Below are 22,967 nucleotides of genomic sequence, written 5' to 3'. Positions count from 1 at the left end.
TACACAAATACAGTACCTTACAGTCTTTTTATTACAGCGGCTTACACATAAAACCAATGTTTCCATGGAGCGTTTCCTTTTGCCATCCTCAATGTAACAGTTTACAACAAATACTCACACTGTAGGCATTTTCAGTTCTATGAAGACAGGTATTGACATTTTAAGTTTTAAGTCTGTTTTATTATTAAATAAAGACTTTAAGACCTTCCCATTCTGGTACCAGTTAAAGAGCCACAAGGATTGTTACAAAGTTTATGAATATTAATAAGTGAAAATTGACACGGTAGCTTCCTGCTCGCAGTACAGGCTGAAGTGCAGGTTGTTTGTATTTTGCTACCTGAGGTGTTTAGTCATGATGAGGTGTTCAAGAACTTAATAATGAAAAAAAAAAAAAAACAGACTGAAATTCAAAATGTCCACGTATCCCTGCAAATTTGAGCCAATAATGTGCCACTGCTGATGTGTTAAAATACCACACAGCACCTTCTGAGTGAGTGGCACCACAGACAGATACTCTACTTGCTGAACCAACAATACTTAACCCAACTTTTCTCCTTGATTTGGAAAATTGGAATAGCGAAGCTTAGCTGATGAATACACTCAGACTAGAAGTCACAGTGTTTACATTCACAACTGGTTTAGACTGTGGTCATTTTGAGTGTACGCACTGAGGATAATGCATCGTCCATATGTACATCAGAAATTGAATAAGAGCTTCTCTGAATATAAGTAAATGAGCTGTTAATGTTTGTGTCATGAAACTCAAAAAGTCACCTGAGCGCCTGAGTAACCATATGAATGTAAACACACTCTGTGAACATCTGTCTTCACACATCTGGCTTTTAGATGCATAGAATCACCTGCTCAGCTTGGAGTGCGACACGAAACATGAGATGACACGTTCATCCTCTAAATAACAAGAGATCTGCCAGGCACGTGTTTGGTTTGGCAAGATTCATTTAAATATTTTAAACCTTCCCCTTGGTATTCTTTACCCTTCTTACATACAGTATATCGAAAGAAAAACATATGGAGACCAATCAAGAGGTTGATAGTGACAACAGTTTTTACCCTGCTGCCTTTTATGGTGTCTTTGTAACAAGGGGTTAAATAAAAAATAAAATGCCAAGACCTGACCATCTCAAATTGAATTATTTATCATGTACACTTAAGTATAAAAGAGTACAAAGCCATTTTTTACAGGTCAGTCTCTTGAGATGAACAGTTATGGATGAACATTTGTTTAATTACACCTCAAAAATGACCCGAGATAAACATCAAACAAGCACATTTAGAATCTGCTGAACATATTCACATGGGGCCAGATTTACAAAACCTTCTGAGGTTAAAAAAAGCTAAGTGCTTAATCTTAAGAGACCCCAGTGCGCTATAAATACAGTAGCTTAAGTATTTTCTTGAGCTTCCCTCTAAAATTCATTTTTAACTTTCAATGCATGCACTTGATAGATGAGATGAAGACCTTAACTAACCCACTAACATCACGGATGGCGATGTTAATTACTAGACATAAAGTTAAAGCCCAACAATGTGGTGAGTTGTGTCATAGTTCAATATTCTGATGAAAAATAAATATGTACGCAACAGAATTTCATGAGACTACAGGAACACAGAGGCAAAGAAAAATGGCACTTGAGGTTGCACTCGCTGCTGTGTCCGTCTGATGTACGTTTCCCTTTGTAAGGCTTTGTGTTTATAGTGATCCATGAAATAATTTATGCAGCAACGATAACTTTCAAGACTATAAAAGCTGGAAGCTTTTCAATGTGTACAAAAACTAATGGCAGTCAATGGCTCTTCTGGAGGTAGAATAATGAGCCCTGATGTCTTTAACTGTGTCTGTATGCAGACACGGACAGGTGCAAAGAGGAGGGACTGACAAGACAATTAGCACTTAAAAAAATATTTAAGCATTTAGTGTTCTTGTCGATCTTTGTTGGTTCGATTCTCAGAACATCTTTGTGAATATGGCCCTGCTGTTAAAAGAAACAGTTTTGAAATGTAAAAACTTGTTGATCTAAGCTCTGGGTCTGAGGCACGAGTTTATGGAACATTAAATGATGTGTGCATATATGTGAGGGGTGGGGGTGGCCAATATATTTAATATCATCAAGAGGGGATGAAAAAACTTTAGCTAACAGACTTCAGCTTGGACCATGGGTTCGTGCCGCGCACCTCCAACGGGGGATTGTTGGAAAAGATGTGGTTGCACAGTTCTTCCATAGGGGGTTCAGGATCTGTGGTGGCAAACTGAGCAGCATCTTCAATTTCCTTCCTCACCTCTACATCAATCTCCTACAGACACAACACAGCAAGGAGGAGAATTACAGTAATTTGCTGTCTGACACATATGGGACATATAAACAACAAGGAAAATTTGGTTGAACAAGTGTACTGTTAAATTAGAGCAAATTAATAAATAAAATTATATATATTGTTATTAAAATGATAAAATAAATGTTAGGGGACATTTTCACTAGATCTTGATCACTGAGGCCCCTGTAGCAGACAAGATGCATACTGTAAATAAAGAATATAGCAAACAAATGTGTTTTACAAAAGATACATCCTGAATTTTTGCCATTTTCTGATTTGACTGGAAATTAAAAACACTAAAAAACTGTACAGCCCTGTTCTCTGTGTTAGCCTCAGGCCAACTTGTCCTCTACAGTATTTGTGCTGTGGTGAGAGATGAGACAGAAGCTAAATCCAGTCAGACCAGCACTCTCTTGTGTTTAAACAATGCATTGCAGGTTTGCAGCTCAAAGGAGGACTGCAGCAGAAATCACGTCAGCTCCACATTAACAAGTTTTCAAATGCAAAACTGTCATAAACTTATAACTATAATTATAACCTATAACTTATATTCCCTGATCCAAACAGTTGAAGGCTGAAAGTATTGCACACACAATTTTTTTTTTTGAGTATTACAATAACCCTCTTTCACAACATTATAAATCTTTTTATGGAGACTAATTATCTTGACATTTATAACTATATGTTGTTGTCATAAATGTTTTTTTATGGCATTCATGTAAGTAATTATATCAGCATTTCTGGCACAAAAATTAAAATTTGCAATAAATTAGGAAGCTCACTTCCTTACATAATATTCACACTCTTGTTTCAAAAACAGCCTAAACTGAATTTCATAATTTCATGAGACAGAATTTATTTCTATATATTGTATTGCTTTCATTTCCTACCTTAAGCTCCTCCACGTTTGCCATGTTGTTGCTCAGCATACGATCCTTCAGCATGGAGATGGGGTCACTCTTACTGCGGACCTCCTGGATCTCCTCGCGTGTGCGGTAGCTGAGAGGGGAGAGATTGGTGCAGGGACGTTGTAGGGATACACTAATACAGTCATTTAAAAAAAATCTTTTTAGAGCTGACACCAAATCCAAGTGTTGCAATGCAAGTACTAGAAAACCTTGACTGTCAGCATTACATCACTTTTAGACCATTTAAACCATAATAATCCCCTTAACACTGTTGGAGTGATCTGAAATTGTTGCTTATCAATAGAATAACACTGACGTAACTTTGCTGTAATTTGTGATGCGTTTATATTTCTCATCACAACTTTGAGAAATTCCTCCACTATCAATTTGAACTAATCTAATACCAGTATTAGTGTCTGCGTTCAGTCTATGCCCAGGCTGTGGTCAGGGCATAGCAAGGCCACTACAGCGGGAGGGAGAATACATGAAGACTACTGTGGGACAGTGGCAGAAGCAAAGGGCAGCAGCACAGTGAGGATAACAGTTGTAGGTCAGATTAATAGTGTTCATTTCTAAAGTACAGTAAAAAAGTGCTTTAAATATAATCAAGAAAGAGTAATGACAATGTCAGTTACAGTAAAGATTTAAACTGTAACAAATTCAAGTTTACAAAAGGTCAGGAGCTGTGATTGTTTACCTGACACCGGGATCACTCATACTGTGTCCATGGTAGCGGTATGTCTGAAGCTCCATGAGAATGGGACCCTGGTGAAAAGTAGGTCAAAAGGTTTTTAGCTGATAAAATGAAAATCACATATCCGGCTTATTATGATTCCATATTTTTAACTTACCTTTCCAGACCGGCAGTGTTCAGCTGCAACCCTGGTTGCTTCCCGAACACACAGGACATCCATCCCATCCACCTGAACACAAAAACAATATCCCAAATTAGTCATTTAAACTAAACTGATCATATGGACGGGAAAGGGACGACCCCACTCAATTTTTTTATCTCATTAAGTTTCATGTCACATGCCTACTGGGAGCACGAATGAATAATGTGAAAGACTGATAAACTCAAGTTTATGACAACTGTATATACAGGGCACTGTCCTGTACAGTGGCTTCTGAAAGTATTCAGACCCCTTCATTTTTTCTTTATTGAGTTGTAGATTTAATTTAAAATTGCCATTCTTGCCCAGTCTACACTCAGTACCCAATAATGATAAAGTAAAAACATGTTTTTAGAAATGTTTGCAACTTTACTATGAATTGAAAACTGAAATTGAAAATCAAAGACTAACTCTAACCCCAACTCAAGGATAATTAAAGGAAACATGATGTAACCGACCACATTTATGAAGTGCCATAGCAAAGGGTCTGAACACTTTTGAAATGAGAGCATTCAGTTTGTGAATTTTATTAAAAGCATGTTTTACTTTGTCATTATGGGTTATTGATTGTCAATTGATGTCAAATGTCAATTATATCCATTTAAAAGTAAATCTACAAGACAAAAGGTGAAGGCGTCTGAATACTTTCTGAAGTAACTGTACAAGGAACTTACTAAGAATCCAATCCAGCAATGTTACGATGATGTTATCACCATGACCATCTTGTTTTAATTGCCAAATTAAGACTTAGCTGTGTTAGAACGTGTGTTAACATATATAAACTATTCTGTGTAGTCAGTTTAAACAGTGGAGAAAAAGGTTCATACAAATGAGTCAGGACATTACCCGCAGACCAGGAATAAAGTCTCCTCTCTTGAAGTAGTCTGTGCTGGCTGCAGCTCGCTCCACTGATGTGCCCATGCCATACCTGTTGTTCTCACAGATGAAGATGACGGGCAACTTCCAAAGTGCTGCCATATTGTACGTCTCAAAGATCTGACCCTGTGAAGCACACAAAGAATGTTTTTTTTTTGTTTTTTTAACTTGGAATAAAGATGTGATACATGTATGTAGCAAATTTTCTGCAGAGTTGAACCATTTTCCCTCCTTACAACAAACTTTATGTCCCTGCATTTAATTTGAAGGTGTGTAATGAGCAGCTGGGGTTAGCTCAGTTACAGGATGTCTTTAAGATCAGTAGCAGCTCTGATTTTAAAGTAGAGAAACAGACTGAACTTAATTAACACTACGTAGCTGACCTGCATCTGTAGCATTCCATATATTTATTGGTAAAGTTGCTAAAAAATGTCTTCAGGTTTACAGGCACAGACAGCACTTACATAAGATATTTGCAGTTAAAAATATACAATTGTTAATGAAGGAGTAACACAGAGGCCAGTTTGAAATCCACTGTTAAGGTGGTAATGTATGAGGTTTAACTCCCTGTAACTGTGAACAAAACTCAGCAGGTTGGAAGATGGTGAGTGCACATCAGTGAAGTACAAAAGCAGAATTAAACCTTCATCTTTGGAGAAAGACCCCCCCCCCCCCACTTTTGATTGAAGCTGTTATTGATCCAAACCAGTAATCAAACAAAAGCTAGACATTAAACTGCAGTGTTTCCTGTGCCATACCTGGTTGGCAGCACCGTCACCATAGAGACAGACACACAGCTCATTGTTGCCCTGATATTTGCAGGCCAGAGCCACACCAGCACCAAGGGGAACCTGAGGAGAATCAAGATATATCTGGGGTTACGTAATGTATATTGACCTTAAAATATGAAGTACACGATTTAACAATGTAACGAGGAGCACCTTCATGCAGCACTGTTTTCAGTGGGTTCAATGGCCCGAAGACTGAAATCTTTCCCGAGACATTCAAACATAACGTAAAAAACGTGAAATACATAAAAACAAGTTACAGGGTTTTCACATGACAACAGCATCTGGCTGGATAAATTTGGTGTAAATAAAATCTTTTTTTTTGTACAAAGTCAATTTTATCTTTTATGTGACTTGCCTGTATGTGGTTATCTGACACTCATTACCAGTGTTGTGCATGAACACGTTATATAAACACAGTTTATTGAACATCTCCATTTGCAACTAATGAATGCGAACGTAGTTAACTCTGTCGAGCCGGGCATTTCGTTCTCCTGGGAAAACTGGGGCACGCACCCATGGGACCAGTCAGGCCAAATAAACATGTTTATGACCAGTGTCACATTACCTCAGTTACACAATGTTTCCACAACATCTGTAAACGCCATCAAACAAGACCCACTTATTACCTCCATTGAGGAGGTTGTGTTTTCACCTGTGTCTGTTTATTTGTTGGCAGGATTACGCAAAACATACTGAACCGATTTCCACCAAACTTGGTGGAGGGGGTAGAGCATGGACCAGGGAGCAACCTACTAAATTTTGGGTCAGATCCAGGTCATTTACTATCAATATGAATTTTTTTTTCTCTGAAGTCTGGTGTATGTTGTTTGATGTTGGCCTTGGCCGAGGTCTGCGTACTCAGAGTGTCCTTCTAGTATCTGTGTTCACAATTACTTATCATGGTTACATCAAACTCACAACATACTGGTAGTACATGTAGATTTATGTTTACACTAACTTCCCACGTGAGTCAGTAGTTTTCAATCTAATTATCACTCCTTTCTAAAACAGCTTAACAGGGTAGCAGAATCACCAGTTCAGAGACCACACTTGATAATAAACACAGAATAAAGGACCAATTGATGAGTTTGGTGTCAAACAGCCAGCTAGTAGACTTTAGTGATTTACCTGAGCTCCGACAATTCCATTTCCTCCGTAGAAGTTTTTACAGTACATGTGCATAGAGCCTCCTTTGCCCTTTGCAATACCTCCTCTTCTGCCTGTATATTAAAAACAAATGGGGGTAAGAAAGCTGAGGTGAAATAAAAACAGGAGAACAATATATATGTTAAACTCAAACATGACTGAAGCTCAACATTGTCCAGAAACTGAAAATATGTCAGATTTTGTCTCAGGCCTGCAGACTCACCAGTGAGCTCAGCCATGATCTCCTTCACGGTCCCTCCTCTGGTGTAGGTGTAGCCGTGGGCGCGGTACGCAGTGATCAGGTGGTCTGTCAGATTAATTGCTGCTTCAATACCAACTGCACAAGCTTCCTACGAAGAGAAAACAAACAGCCTGACATGTGGTCTGTGGGCCTACATACTGTTCATGGAGATGTGAGATGTAAAAATTAAGAAGCACTTCCATCGCTACATCTTCTTTTTTTAATACTGTGTGCATCTGATTTTCAATGCAGACTTTGCCAGTTAATAATCTTGCTGAAGTGTTCACATCTCACGGTGGCAAACATAAATGATTATTCTAATATTAGGATGAAACTCTCCATATATTTTCATTGTATAGACTCATAGGTCATTCTACCTGGCCATCATACAAGTGGCAAAAGCCTCTGATGATCTTCTGCTTGTACAACTGATCTGCCTTCAGCTCCATACGCCTCATTGTCTGCATGGTGCGGTAGTACTGCAGACCCTCATCACGAGTCATAACCACCTGAGTGGCCGGGGCCTCATCCAGCTTGTGGACATCACATTTCTAGAGGGAAGGAAAAACACCGTAAGAAGTCACAACACAAACTGCAATGTGCATTGATCAGTTCAGTACAAGATACAACTTAGTGTATGACGCTTACCTTTATTTCAAAAGTAGCCTGGGTTGTGAAGTCAGCATATGTGCGTGCTGACACGACCGCTGCAGCCCCCTGGAATGGGAGACAAGATCATTTTAAAAATGACAGATCAAAAAAGCTATCAAATCAAAGATTTGAAACTAAGTTTCAGTATGAATTTTTAAAAATATATAAACTTATTTTTCTAATTAGCAAAATAGGAAGTTTTAACACAAGAAGCTGCACTACATTTTTTATAAATAAAATAGTCTACAATTGGCAAAATAATTATTCAAATCAGAAATCTGTTCAGACAATAAGTATACAAAATTATGAGTCTGACCAGATATTTGATGGCAGCTTTCAGTACTTGACAGTTTTTGATACTCAGACCTAAAATTTGTTAATGTAACCAGCAGAGCAGTGAATTTAACAGCACTGTAACAACCTGCCTTCAAGTTTTTTCCCTTAAGTGCAACACAGCAGACAAACATCGGACCATCATCTACAGCCCGTATCCATAATTGTGATGAATACAATATAGTTAAATCAAGTATAAATCAGTACAAAAATAAACCTTTTTTTAAGGTTCTGTGTTTCCCCCCCACTTCACAGATGAGCTGCCAGGTTTTCACATGGGTTACTCAAGCTGTCCGCTGTTTCACCACTGGTTTCGTAATGCGAAGCAAATATTTAAACAACGTAAAATTAAGGAAAATGTAAAAGTGCTGGGTCCTTCACTGACTAACGCTGTCATGTAGTTTGTGTGCAGTTTTTTTCGCTGTGTTAGCCAGACAAGCTACCATTCGGCCTCACAAGGTCAGAACAGCGATGACTGTTTTGTTTTGGGTAAACACTGGAGGTTTAAGAGGAAGACAGTAACATTTGGCTTTGGTAGTCCGTAGTTTAAAAACTTTGTGTACTTACATTTCTCTGAGCACAAGCTCTCAGCACATTAGAGATGTTGGTCAGCATCTTTCCTGAACTAGCTCCCAGCGCAGCACAGCTCCGTCCTTCTGTCAGAGTCTGTCCTTCCGGGTCCGCTCTTCTTCTATGTCGTTAATAACTGCAGGAAAAACCGCTGCTGCCCCCTCTTCTTCTCTGGTCTAATGTGATACCACCTGTGAAAGTATTTCTTTTTTTTAATCAAATGAATTAAATAAATACATAAATAGCAAAAGTATTGTGTGCAAAAGTATTGAAGTGGTGTTCCTCTTGTATCGTATTGTTTCCACTGTATTTTGCCATGTTTTACAGCTTCTCTGACAAACCAAACAGATGAAATGCTCTCAGCTGACTACTGAAAAAAATGTTTTCAATTCAAAATCACGTTTCAGATATAAGGAAATATCACAGAATTGGGAAAAACACTGTTAATGGGCCTATATGTCTTTGAGCTGTTAAACAGGTGACATGATCTTGACATGAACATTTGTGTTAACCTGCTGTCAAAATTCTGCCAAAACTCGTGAAGTTAGTTGTCACACATCATCTCCCTCATAATTAAGAGTTTGTTAGGTTTAGTTTTTATCTCAGTTTATGTAACTCTGATATATGTGTTGCATTTTTCCCCTCAAATCATTTGTGGTGAACCTATTGTGTAATGAATTCAGGACGCACTTATCAGGGTGCAAATTGTTCTCGGCCCGTGGCAGCAGTGTGTGTGTGTGTGTGTGTGCCGTCCTGCTGATTGTCATTGCATCCAAGCTGAATTTCCTGTGGGGCCTGTTTGAGCTGTTTGAAGAGAGGAAATCTCCTCCATCTACCGGTAATGTGCTGATGGGGGCGGGCTTACGCTGCGACGCACCGTGTGGTCGATCGGTTGTAAACTCGACTGTGTGCGCACCATCATCTGCGCTTCAGTCCCAGCAGCATCAGCATCAGCATCAGCATCAGCAGCATCATCGTCTCCCTCCTCCGTCCACACAAAACGCTCCGGTCCTGTCCACCATCTGCAGCCTCCTTAATGACCTTCAGACTGTTCAGCTGAATGGTGTCTGATCGTCCTCGTCCCCTGTGGCTGCTCACCACCCGCTGCTGTGGAGAGGAGCGGGGTACCTGTGCTGCATTGGCATCACTGCAGAGCGTTTTGCGTGACAGCTCGTCCGCACGTTTGGGTGTATTCTGCCTGTGACAGCTACCATGGCGAAAGAGGTCCCACCGTCCAACGCAATAACAGGTAAGCTCGATGCGGAGTCCGTCGGGCCGGTGTCGTCGTGCTGTCGGGCTCCTTGTTGTTGTGTTTCAAGCGGACTCATGAATGACGCAACTGACATTTCCACCGCCTTATGTGCACGATGCTGGCTGCGCAGCGGTGATCCGGCTTCACTCCTCTGTTTATTTTCTCAACAAAACTGTGCAGGTTGTATTCACTGGACGCTGGTTTGCATGGTCAAACATATTTTTATTTCCCATAAAAAAAAAAAACAAACAAAACATATCACTCGGCCTAATGTATTTTTTTTTGTGTTGTTGTTTTTTTTATCACGAGAGAAAGTGAGCAAAACAGAACTAGGCGTACCTCTTTGTGTGTCTCTGCCCCCTGTCATTGTGTGATCTATACATCTTCTCGTACATATGTAGGTGTCATCATTACAGACTTAAGGGGTCATTTCAAAGCAACATCAGGCGTGTGTGTGTTGCCATTATTTGTGATGACGCGACTCAATCGGATAAAAGGGTTCAAATGGGTGGAGAGAGGGAGACTGGATTGAAGCCCATGACACAGGAAAGACCCACGGATTACACTGTGTGATTTGAAAAACATCAGACCATTGTTTGATGACTTTGGAGGGTGAAGACTGTTGTTATTTGCTCTGCAGAGCAGAACGAAGGTGAAAATTATATTATATATAATAATATTATATAATATATTTTACCCCCCACACCCTGAAAGAGGGAAAAGCCGATCAAATGCGATACAGATGAGTGACTCTACACTTGTCCATGTCACACTAGTTCACCGCTTCATTGAGAATGAAAAATTGCTACTGAACTACTGAATGTTGGAATCTCAGACAAATGCTGAACCAAAAAAGTCAGTCTTCATTTTACTTTTATCTTTATGAACACATCATTTTGTTGCTGAAGCTTTTATTTTTATAACAGCAGGTTTTATGCTAAACAATAGTGCCAGGACAGCTCTATAAGTTATAGAAATAAAACATAGTAGCATAATGATATAGTCTAGTGATACAGAGCAGTGTTCCTCTCAAAGCTGTAAATACACCCATGGATCATTAGAGGTTGACTACCCATGTGGCCACTGAAAAATCAATAAAAGATGTTGTCATGGAAAATGATAAATGTTGCAAGTTAAACATGATGAATGAGAACAGTAACATGTTTAGTGAAGTCAGTTGGGCATAAACATTCAGGTGAAAGTGAGCAAAGTGAAATACAACAGCAGCAGCAGCAGCAGCAGCAGCTCTTCTGACTGCCAAACCTCATTTAAGTGGGAGTCAGGGTTGTCTGCCAGGTTTCACTGCACAATAAAAGCCCTGACCGAAAAGAGAGTGATTCACTCGATCGAGTAAAGCGACTGACTTTGTGTTGGCAGTCTAGCCTACAGTGCAAATACTGATTCAGTGACTTTGTGGAATTAAAGCGTTTACCTCTGTAGTTCACAGAGTTAGAAAGAGACTCTTCACAGTGTTGAGATGTAGATGTAGGTATTTGGCAACCACTACATTAAAAGTGATTCAAATTTTGAATATTTACTCCAATTTAGGTTTCTTTTTGTGTCTCAATGACAGATTTATCACAGTGAATGAATAAATGTGTGATGTGTCACTCCCGCTCTCATCTGTGATTTCACACGTGTGCGCGTGTGCGCGCGCGCACACACACACACACACACGCCAAGAAATTATAGTCACACATCCTGTGACTATAATTTCTTGGCCATATACCACCTCCATTCATACCGTTTATAACCTTTGTGATTTATGATATTGATGGAGGAGATTCTTGTTTAGGTCAATTTTCACATATTTGTTTTTTGTGCCAGGTGAAAAGATGACAGCGCCATCCATCACTCTACTTCCTGACAAGAGATCTCCGTCAACCAGTCACAGCTCTCCAGCTCGAACGGGAAAAACTAGTGAGTAATCCTCCCCGGCTTCTGTCATGCAATTCACACTATCCTTTCAAGGGACTTCATCTGAACGAAAATCACTTACTACACAATCATTTGGATTATTTCACAATTACTGAGGAATCATTATAGGCTGCATAATGTGAGTCTTTAGGCTCATGTGTATCAGGAAAATGTGTTTCAGAGCAGAGACAAAACCTCAGCAACAATAACCAAAAGCGACATTCAGCATATGTGGAGTGGCTATCACATCAAGGACAGTTTCCACCCCTCTCCTGCACACTGCTGCAGTTTGCCCTTGGCATGGGGATACTTGGCATTTCGCAACACAATGCACTTATCACAGGGCAGCCAAAGTATTTCCCTCTGGTGGTAAGAAAGCAGCACTGCAGCTCAGTGCTGTGGTGCTGATGTCATGCCTCTCTGGACAAAGCTGAGTGTGCTCTCTCTCCTTCTGTCATGGTGATTCCAGCTCCATCGAACACAGAGAGGAAGCCACACATAAATGGACACGCGTCCCCTTCACACTTAGCGGCCAACATCAGTAACAACCATGCAGGTAAACAAAGTAAGTCTCACTGTTTGTCTCTGCTAAGCTGCACTTTTCTCTGCCCTTTAATTCGGGTACGTTGCCACTGCTTTTTAAATTTTTTTTCGGTGATATCATCATTCATCTTTCAGCCGCGGAGGGTTATATGAAGACTGACGACAGGATGCGATTAGCCAAAGAGAGACGCGAGGAGAGGGAGAGAAGTCTGGGTAGGTGATGTCCTGGGTTTGAAATGCCTGTAGTTCTCTGTTCCTGTGCAGTTTCCCTGAAAAGTTTTTTGTCTCTACAGTTTAATTGGCTATGAAGGGGCTTTGCAAGCCAACAGAGGATTCATTTTGAGTTCACTGAGCTCCTGATATGATGAGCATTGTCACTTCAGAGAATGTGGCAGTAACACAGAGTAGTCGGCAAAAGTAGGTCTCACACTCACAGTTAATCCTCCGGCCCCTGCATTTGCCTCATGGTGACAAGGATTTCTGTCTTCGTGATTTGGTCTTAGGGGTGAACTGAGGCAAAATGAATTTCACTGCAACACGCAGGTTTTTACTTTAAAAATCAAAAAGAAATAAAGAAATACCTGCACCATTTTTTAAAAATTAGATTACAATGCATTGTTCAAATTGCTGTTGCAAATGGTAAACAAACAAGTCTTATTTCTACAAACTGAAGAGCAAAAAGCCACCGGCAGCAACATTGGTTCATTAACTCTTATTTTTTCCTGGGAGCCTGTGTCAAAAAATGTGTGTCGTCTCTCTCAGCGGCCAGGGAGCAGCTGATCAGGGAGAAGGAGCGCAGGGCTCGGCTTCAGTATGAACGCACTGTGGAGGAACGCTGGAGGCGGCTGGAGGAGCAGAGGCAGAAAGAGGAGCTCCGCAGAGCTGCAGTGGAGGAGAAGAGGAGGCAGCAGCTCGAGGAGGAGAGGGTCAGCCCATTAAAAATGTTGTGGTCTTGTGTGTGCAAGACTGCAGTGATCTGATCTAAAGCTTACAAATGCATAAAAAGATAATCATGTTGGACTGTGACATACTGTATTTATGAGAAAAGCAGTGGTGAAGGGACAGCATTCAAATAAAAGTCAGCTGTGTTGTGTCGCCTTCAGGAGCGGTTGGAGGCCCTGATGAAACGCTCTCTTGAGCGAAGCCTTCAGCTGGAGCAGAGGACCAAACGTTGGAGCAGGGGCTGCCCTACAGGAGCAGGTAAGGACAAAGCTTTTAGAAGCAGTTAGATAAATGTGAATGACCTGAAACAGCAGGAAATGGAAGGAAAATTCAGAAGGATTGCATTTTGCTTTATTTCTTTATTACACAAAGTGTGTGTGTGTGTGTGTAAATCTGTTTACACAGTCACATTATGGGGACATTTCTTCTATATTGTGGGACAAAAAGCAAGTCCCTATATGTAAATCATTCAATTTTAAAATAAAGACATGTTTTAAGGTTTGGATTAGGTTTGGATGAGGTTAGGTCTAGTTCAGGGTTTGGGTAAGGTTAGGTTCAAACAAACAGTAGTTATGTTTAAGGTTAGAGTAAGTCCAGGAAGTGAATGCAGGTCAATTTAATGTCCTCTGAAGTCATGGAGACACGACTATGTCTGTGTGTGTGTGAGTGTGTGTGTGAGTATGTGTGAATGAGAGCCTTTCCTTTGGCCTGATTATTGCTGACAGCCTGGCTGCTGAAGTACGCATGAGCAGAAACTGGGTTCCTGGTTTCCCACAGAGACAGGATGGAGTTACATACAGTATCTGTGCTGGTGTCTGTTATAAACCGGTGTCTGTTGTAAACTGTTGTAGATGATTGAAATAATGGAAATGTCCAAACAAGTCTGCCATGGTGTCTGTTTTGATACCACCACCGATGCATCACCAGTTGTAAAATTTCTAAAACTGCACATTGTGGCTTTTGGTCAGACAAGAACAAAGACTGGTTACAGTACATCACAACATCCCTGCTGTTATGTCAACTCCCATCCAGGTCTCTACAGCTGGACGAGGAACTGCTCAGATAAACTGTTCATAATGCTCTGTCTGCTCTGCTCTGCTCCGCCTGCTGCCTATAGGTGACAGTGAGAATGCCCCACTCCCTTTCTCTGCTGCCTCCGCCTTTTCCCATGGCATTGCCTCCCCCCTTCCTGCTGTCAGCGAATCTGGTAAAGTTAAGCCCCCCTCCCCCCTTGCCCTCCCAAATGTATCTCCCCTCCTGTTCATCAACAGTTACCATATTGGTGTTGGTTTGCCTTCGGGCGGGCTGAAACTTTAATTTAAACCACAGACAAATGTGTTGTTTTTCTGTGATGCATGTGTGTTAAGATGCTCTGTTGTTGGACTTTTACAGGTTCTCTTTTTGTAAGATACTGTATGCTTGCAAGTGATCTGTATGTACTGCAGGATTAAGTATGTTTGCTGTGTTTGTGCTCAACTGCAATTGCATTTATCTTTGAGTTATCACTGAAAAAGGCTGTGTTCATAGTGATTATACTAACATTGTCCCAAAGCACAGGTCCTTCAGGCAAAACCAAGCCAAAAACACTTCCATCTTCCTCATGTCGTGGCAGGACCTTTCATTGTCTCCTCTCTTGTAGAGGCAAACTCTACGACTTCATGTGGACCATCATGCAGTTAAAAATGCACCAGCATCAGCTGTTTTATAGACTGAGTCTTGTTTGCAGGAACCTGTTTTCCTCGATTAAACACACAACACCCTTAGCCCAGTATTCCTATGTGACATGTTTGTTTTAGTAAAGACATACTTTCAGTATGTAGAACTCAACCCTCTGGACTAGTTGTTCTAGTAATTACAAACAGGCCAAAGGACACTGGATAAAATGACTTGAGAATCTCAGTGATCGCCGACCCAGGGGGTATTATTGTCACTGTGTGAAGATGTGTAAGGGGCATCTGTTTCAGCTCTGTTAGAGTTTCAAAATGAAAGCAGCTAAGTGGTCCTGACTCCAGGTCCCTGGAGCTGACAGTTTTGGAGATTAATCGCAAATGACCTAGAACTAAAATAGATGCAGTCATTCTACTGAGATGGCTCCGCTCTTTAGAGATCACTCTTTGCAGACAGTGACAGACGGATGAGAAGTTACAGGAGGTGGCAAGTTTAGGGCCTCTGCTTTTGTGATTGTGGGTTTGCATAATGTCTGTGTGTGTTTTAATTTGCTGTCATTGTTGTGGATGTGGCACGGTGAATTATTGGTGGGATTGTTGCTCACAGCCACGGCATGTCTGTGCTTGCATCATGCTGCATGGTAGTATGTGAACTCATTTTTAAAAATGACCAACTGTGGCATTAACACACTGCATTATGTCTGACCACTGGCTGAATCAGTCACATTGGCAGTGGAAAGACAAACGTGTTCAGTAACCTACCCTGCCCAGTCAGGCCTAGTCTAATGAATGGAAATCAATTACCTCTTTTTCTGGCAGAAGCACAACAAGGATGTCTCCCTCCATATCTGTTTGTCAATTTTAGAAAGTTCAGCAGGACAGAGCTGATCTGTTCAAGGTTCATGTTGCATTTTTATCTATTGCTGCAAAAGTAAATATGCAAAATTCAGTGTTGTGAATAACACCTGATCCTGAGAAATATTTTCTACATTTGGGCTCTAAGTTTGCAGCTTCTCTACACTAACCAAAATCTGACTACCACAACTTCAGCCAAAGAGGAAAAAAGTTATCACTCAGTGAAACATGGATATTGATGCCCCTAATATATTTTCACCTAAATCATAGATTGTGGCAACTGACCCTCATATTAATCTGTCCTGCAGTATCATCTCTGCCAGCTGCAAAAATGAGTTTGTAAGCTTCAGCTGAATGCAACACACACTGTCCAGGCAAGCCCCCTGTGGCTACTGTATTGATATCCCCGTGTCACTTGTTATTTAGCATCATTTGGTTTGATAAGCATCGTGTTTGTCATCACGCAGCACCCTGCAGTCCTCACAGGTCACCTTTCTGCAGCTCACTCAACCCCGCAGATCACAACAGAGCTGGACTTCAGGGAGGCTCTCAGTCCACTCCCAACACCCCCAAGGTCAGCCCTCACACCTTATACCTTGACATACTAACATAACACCTGTAAGAATCAAACATTAATGGTTATGAGATCTTATTGCTTGAATGACTCACAAAAACACTGCTTACAGAAACAACGGCTGCGCAGAGACAGAAGAACTGCATCACCAAGTTGTGGGTCACCGGTTAGAAGATCTGAATCTCCTGCTAGTGCCACCAAGCACTTAGCTTCCCCTGTGGCCCCTAAGTAAGATTATTTGTTTGATGCTGATTTGAAGGGTGGGTAGAGGTGGCTGTCAGCTGGGACCGTTACCTTGTTTGCACAGCACTATTTTCTTCTGTGTCATGATACTTAAACATCTCTTATCCGTGCAGGCTGGCATCTAAGATACGTGCCCAGTCTCCTAGCAATGCACATCAGTACCATGGCTCCCCTACAAGACATCGTCTAAACGTGTCAAGTGATGATAGGAAAGCAGAAGAGAAGAAGGTGGAGAAACACAGCGAACAACCCAAAGCTGAGACGGCAGTGAAAAAGAATACTGACCTTAACAGCACAAATACATCTTCACAAGCTGAGCAGAACGTGGTCGATGCTGAAATCACTAAAACAAGATCTTCTAAAGGGGAAACCACTGATAAGCGCCTCAAAGGTGACGCATCTGAAAAAAACCAGTCCCCTGACAGAAAGGACCAAATGTCTCCCAAAGTGAATTCATCAGAGAAGACACAGAGCAACTTTCAGGATGGAGACGTGAAAAAAGGTGATGATAGCAGAGTATTTGCTACCTTACTTTTATACATTTGGATGATTCTTACATCAGTCTTTCTATGTTTGACAGAGTCAGCACCATGCACAGCCACAGGGAAGGTGGCAGCTGGCACAACAAATGCAGAGGAGGCTACCAGGTTGCTGGCAGAGCGTAGGCGTCAGGCCCGGGCTCAGAAAGAACTGGAAGAGAAAAAATGGGAACAAAAGGAAGAAGAAAGGTGGTTCATTGGATACATCATCATTTAAAGACAGCATGAAACAGAATGGGTAATTTGTTTGTGTAACGTGTATAACGAGTGTGTGTACCTGCCAATCAGACTAAAGGAAGAGCAGCTAAAGAAGAAGCTCGCACAGGAGCAGCAACAGCAAGAGGTGAAGGCTCAACAAGCAAAGGAAAAGCGGATAAATGAGGAGGATCCTCACAGGCTGAAGAAGGAGGAGCAGGAGAAAGAGCTACAGTCCCAGATGGATGAAGAGGTCAGAGATGATTATAAGTAAATTTTAGGTAAATTATGTCAATTCAGTTCTGTCTTCAGTTGTGGTTACATAAATATTTCATCTTGATCTTAGCAGAGAGAAAAAGCCAAAGCCCAGGCTCAGGAGGATGCAGCGCGTCAACGGCAAGACAGAGAAATGCAGACGCAACAAGAGGAGGAGGAGAGGCAACTACGAAAAAAGGTTATTTTAAAACCCTATCAGCAAGAACAAGCACTCACTGCATGTTGCATTTGAGATATTTTCAACTCTGGAATTCTGTATTTTTCACACAGTGATTAAAAGTTATATTTATATATATTTTTGCAGAGAATTGAGGAGATCATGAAGAGAACTAGGAAGGGTGAAGCTGAATTGAAGGTACTGTAAGAGACACCCTCTGTTCTCGTACAGTAGACCTGCTGCCTTTAACCACCTGCTGATTATGTGATTGTGATTTTTTTCAACATTAATTTATTAAAACTTTGGCTTTCTGTTGTTGTCTTTATTAAATTCTGCTGTTGGTGATACTTTGGTTCTGTGTTTTGATTGCCACAAACGTTGACTCGATCGTCTCTGTTCTGCATTGAATCAGAGGGAGGAACAGGTGGAGACAAAGTCCGTCTCACCACCAGGTTAGTATGCTATTCAGTCACCCTGCAAATACCTCAGTTTGCCTGTTGCTTGTGCTCACTCTGCCCCTCGCTGTATGCCTGGCAGCTGTAAAAATGCAAACAGGATATGTGTGGTTCTGATTCATTTATTAGCTTATTTTGAGCATGTGCAGCAGAGAGCTACGTTTTTATGAGTTGGCTTGTGTGAAATCTCAATAGGGGACGATGCCAATATTTTCCCAGCATTTTTTATTATTGTTTTGTTATGTAATAATTCTGATGCTTTGGCTCTGGCTATTCAGAAGAATGAACAGCAGTGACCCTTGTCTGTATCAGCTTGTTGGCCAAGCAGAATCCTGCATTCTTACATTGTTTGTTGTTCGGTCTGTGCATTAAAAACCATTTGGTGTGGGTTATGCAGTATTTTCTGGAATATGGAGCAGAAGCTAAGGACTATACTCTTGGTGCTGATAGGGCACCTTTCACTGTAGAGCAGCACCATGGGAGCTGGCTATAAAATTAGCTGCTCTTGAAAATGCCCTTGGAAGAATTATTCAGTGCTATCTCTGTGGGGGGTTGCTCTGTAGAGTGTGAGCGAAACACTTTATTTGAACTGTCCTGTGTCAATACTGTACTCATTTCGGTTTCACAATTGAGCCAATGTCAGTATTCAGTATCAGCTTGACCAGTAATACAGGTGCCACCGTCAGCAGGAACAGACCAGACCTGAGTCTTCAATTTGGACAAATTAATAGTTTCCTCTACTATGAAATTGAGTTAATGTGAACTGGACAGTCCAAATAAAGTGAAGCCCACTGTGATTTTTTTTTTTCTCCACAGGGGATGTAAAGACTGTTCAAACTAATGCTCAGGTGAATGAGCGAGTGTCCAAAAACGTTGAGTTTCAGGTTAAAGAGCAGGTCACAGTCCAGGTCAAAACGAAGGAAAGTGTCCCGGTCAAGAAAGAAGCAGCAGCAGCAGCAACAGCACAGATGGAAAGTCAGAAGAGTGTGCAAGTTAAAAACAACACTCATCAAGTGACACCGACACACAGCGTTCCTGACAAGATACCGGACACCAAACAAATCAGCGAAGAGCATGGCAGCCAACTTAAGAAAGAAACCAAAGCCTGTGTTCTCAAGCAACAGGGAAGACAGGTGGAAATGAAAGTAAACAAGCAGCACGGAGCAAATATTAAAGTCACAGACGTTAAAGCCACAGACCAAATAAATAAAGAGCCAACAAAGCCGAAAGCAGATGCCAAAGCCAACCAAAAGGAGGGCACTATGATGAATGGAGCAGTGAAGGATAAAGGAAGTGTCTTGATGAGTAGCCGTCAAAGTGATGAGAGAAGCAAACAACAAAACCTGCATGTGTCAGCAGCTGAGGAAAAGGTTAAAGGGGGGCCTCAGATGGGGGTTATTAAAGCCTCAGTGGCACCCCCTCCAGTGGGACACCTATCACCGCCAATCATCAAGCTGGAGCCACTAGATGTGAAGGGAAAGGGGTCATGTGATGAGGTACAGTCCATGGAGGTCAGGTGAGTTATCAGGTAACCCTTTATTTTTTGTCTGGACTGAACAAAATTAATGGGATGATCTTATTTTGAAAACTATTAGACATGACTTTACCACATTACACATTACATCATTAAGTACACCAGTATTTTTCAGTGCCAAATGAATTACAGGACCTGGATATTGTAAGTAACAAGTGTTTTTATTGTTATATTTCAGCCCAGCCTCAAAGGAAGAACTGATTTCAATCCCAGAGTTCTCGCCAGTCAATGAAATCCAGCACAGTAGCATGAGTAACACCCGTGCTCTAGAAGATCTGATGGACCTGACAGGCAGCGTCACCTACCCCAAACTGTCCTCTGAAGGCAACATAGGCGACTGCAACAAGAACCTCATTGAGGGTGTTGTTAGTCCCATGTCAGACTCAAAGCTCATTGGGACATCATCTTCATCCTCAAATAAACTTAGCATCCAGTAGTCCATTAATTCTGTCTTTCTCTTCCCCTCTCGCTTGCCTTCTCTCTCTCTCTCTTCCGTCCCCACACACACACACACACACACACACATACTCAAGGGGGTGCCATTTTTTGACTATGTGCCCCTGTGCCGCTACATTTATGGGAATAGAGCCATAGAGAATGACTTTTAAAAAAAACTGTAAACCATGACTTGCAATATAAACAAAGCATCTCCTATATTATAATCACATAGCAACTGACCATTCAAAATATGCGTCAAAGATTTTGTTTGATTTTTAGTTAAAGTGTGTGCAATGTGAGCACATGTGAAAGAGAGGGGAGGAAGGTGTGTCTGGATATGTGAAATAATGACACAAAAGACAAATATAATTTCATTATAGATATTTAGAAAAGACACTATTGCTAACGTACAGTAGCTTGGTAAGAATCTTTAATTTTCCCTGCACAGATCCCTCACTGGATCCCAGTTCAGCCCCATTACTAGAGTAATAAAGCCTACTCAAAGCATCCATGACTGCATTTGTACTGCTGCCTTTCCACATGCCCTCTTAAGCCATTCAGTCTAATTTAGTGTGTTGCTGGGAAGGCATGACCATTTCATTTTCATGACAACTTCATTCTTAATACTTGCTCTTCATGCATGTACTGATGATTGATTTGGCTGGAAGTTAATGGATTTAAAGTGAGGTCTGATCATAGGATTGTTAATGCACATTTTCTCCTCTTGGCAATGAGATGATTCCTTTTATTTCAACTTTAACTGAGACTTTCTAACTGCACGTGAGTGAGAAAGACGAGTCCAAAGCTGGCAACTTGAATGTTATTGCACATGAAAAAAAAAAAAAAATCATGGCATCAACACAAATGATGGTACGTCTACTTGTTACTACTTGTTTGTTGCAGACAGACTTGGACTTTTGTGCATTTAATGGGCAAGATTCCCTTTTGCAATTATTCCATTGATTAAATGGAAAATACTGACAGCTCGGTAACTTTTCTGTGCAAATGGTTTCCTAATGGATGCATTAAACTTTCAGACATACAGTAACATAGATTCTAATCAATGGATACCTGGCAATGGACTTGTACGAATGAAGTGCACTGGGGCAGGGATGTCTGCATAACAATCAAGTTGGAAGTGTGCCCTGTAGCTATAAAGATGCTGATTGCTGTAGTTTTTCTAAGTCTATCATGTTGTACCCTGTGGTTCTGTATGGGAATCATCCCCTTTAACTTGTTGAGCAATTTTTCATTTTCTGTGTCATGTTTAAATGTAATTCCAGTAGAGCTGCCTTATGAGGGACTGACCAGTTACTTTATTTTTCTGCTGAAAAACTTTACAGTCTTCTGGCTGTGTATGTTTATCCTTTCAGTTTTGCCACTGGAGTTGTTGTCTGTCACCTGTAATACTTGAACCATGATTTGAAACGCATCATTTCCGCCACGCTGCAAACAATTACGCCAACAGCTTGTACATATTATCTTGTCACTTAATGAAGTGACGTTCAAATTTGTGTTTCTCAGACAATACATGGTCTAGTTAGGCTCTTTGAATTGTCGTAAGTTAAGTAGCCAGTGTAATAACATACACTATTTGAAATTTAGGATTTGCTGTATATTTTGCCAATTCAAACAGATGTTCCACACTTTTGCAAAAGGAACTGATCTAAAGGAAAAGCTAATGAGTACAAAGAAATAATACATACAACCACCTCAAAAAGCATTCACGTCTGTCCATACCCATATCTCCAAACTCTCTCTCACAGCCAGATTAACTCTTTAAGTGATGTAATTTCTGTAGACATTGTGCATGGTTAGCATGGTCATGATAATGTTATCTGAAACAATAAAATATAAAACGGTGAATTCTGTGTTTATGTTTGGTTGTGTTAATAAGCAATCTGGGTAAAAGCTGATCGCATTTTTATCACAAACATAAAGAGGGGTTCGAGACTTCAGAGACAGGTAATTAAATGTAGGCAACAGAAGAAAAAAAAAGAAATCACTCTAAGATGTAGATTTAGACTCTTGATTTCCAGCTAATACAGTGTGATGAAACAACTCTGCTGTTATGGAAGTTCTTCTTGTATGTCTGAGAGTTGCTGGTTCTTTGTGCAGAAAATGAGGGCAAAATATTTAAAACCGCTCCACATCCTCGAAATTAACTTTGAAGTTAACACCTAAAACAGTTTCAACAAAAACAAACTGACTAGTGACGGAAATCTGTGAACTGGTCACCTCATGATGAAAGAGGTTTCAAGAGACCCAGATGTCTTAAGCAGAAGCTACAGGGGAGAAAGGAGATGAGCATAGGACCATAGCATCAAACCATATGCACAGATTCTATTGGGTATGAAACCTAAACATGAACCTATGTTGCGTTAGTTACTTTGCATTAGGATGTACTGTCGTATGGTTGTAGTGTAGAATAGCATCAATGTAGAATTTACATCCTCTCCAGGCTGAGCCTCTTTACTGAAACGTGTGAGAAAAGGAAGATCTGAAGTGTTTTTTCTCCATCTTTTTGTTTGTTCGTTTGTTGTAAGAGGTGAAAGGTTACGTTCAATGGAAGCTACTACTCCTCTACATTCTGGAGCGAAATATTGTGGCTACTTTTTACTCTACTACATTTATTTT

General features: G+C 40.8%; 2 protein-coding genes across 5 annotated transcripts; one reads left to right on the top strand and one right to left on the bottom strand.

Annotated features, from left to right (window-relative positions):
- Positions 1-13: 13 nt before the first annotated feature.
- Positions 14-8,890, bottom strand: pdha1a (pyruvate dehydrogenase E1 subunit alpha 1a). The gene is made up of 11 exons (XM_071460418.1): positions 8,741-8,890; positions 7,838-7,906; positions 7,567-7,740; positions 7,172-7,298; positions 6,931-7,022; positions 5,770-5,862; positions 4,982-5,137; positions 4,094-4,165; positions 3,940-4,007; positions 3,225-3,333; positions 14-2,313 (listed from the first exon to the last, which is right to left on the bottom strand). The coding sequence occupies exons 1-11, from the start codon at positions 8,786-8,788 to the stop codon at positions 2,149-2,151; spliced, it is 1,173 nt and encodes a 390-aa protein (XP_071316519.1). The 5' UTR covers positions 8,789-8,890; the 3' UTR covers positions 14-2,148.
- Positions 8,891-9,648: 758 nt separating this feature from the next.
- Positions 9,649-20,333, top strand: map7d2a (MAP7 domain containing 2a). Of its 4 annotated transcripts, none has more exons than XM_071460414.1 (17): positions 9,649-9,992; positions 11,823-11,915; positions 12,382-12,468; positions 12,591-12,668; positions 13,218-13,381; positions 13,559-13,655; positions 14,515-14,604; positions 16,387-16,493; positions 16,606-16,721; positions 16,850-17,238; positions 17,317-17,464; positions 17,564-17,723; positions 17,817-17,924; positions 18,051-18,101; positions 18,316-18,355; positions 19,175-19,874; positions 20,071-20,333. In XM_071460414.1, the coding sequence occupies exons 1-17, from the start codon at positions 9,956-9,958 to the stop codon at positions 20,327-20,329; spliced, it is 2,724 nt and encodes a 907-aa protein (XP_071316515.1). In that variant the 5' UTR covers positions 9,649-9,955; the 3' UTR covers positions 20,330-20,333. The 4 variants fall into 4 exon arrangements, with proteins under 4 accessions (XP_071316515.1, XP_071316514.1, XP_071316513.1 ...); XM_071460413.1 differs by having other exon boundaries at positions 9,669-9,992; positions 12,382-12,477; positions 17,820-17,924; XM_071460412.1 differs by having other exon boundaries at positions 9,669-9,992; positions 12,382-12,477.
- The last annotated feature ends 2,634 nt before the right edge of the window (positions 20,334-22,967 follow it).

This window comes from Trachinotus anak, unplaced genomic scaffold (assembly GCF_046630095.1).
Source record: "Trachinotus anak isolate AG129_WGS33_773 ecotype Australia unplaced genomic scaffold, CSIRO_AGI_Tana_v1 ptg000024l, whole genome shotgun sequence".
In the NCBI taxonomy this organism is placed as follows: domain Eukaryota; kingdom Metazoa; phylum Chordata; class Actinopteri; order Carangiformes; family Carangidae; genus Trachinotus; species Trachinotus anak.
Note: the sequence above shows the minus strand (reverse complement) of the source record. Positions and strands in the feature narration are given on the sequence as shown.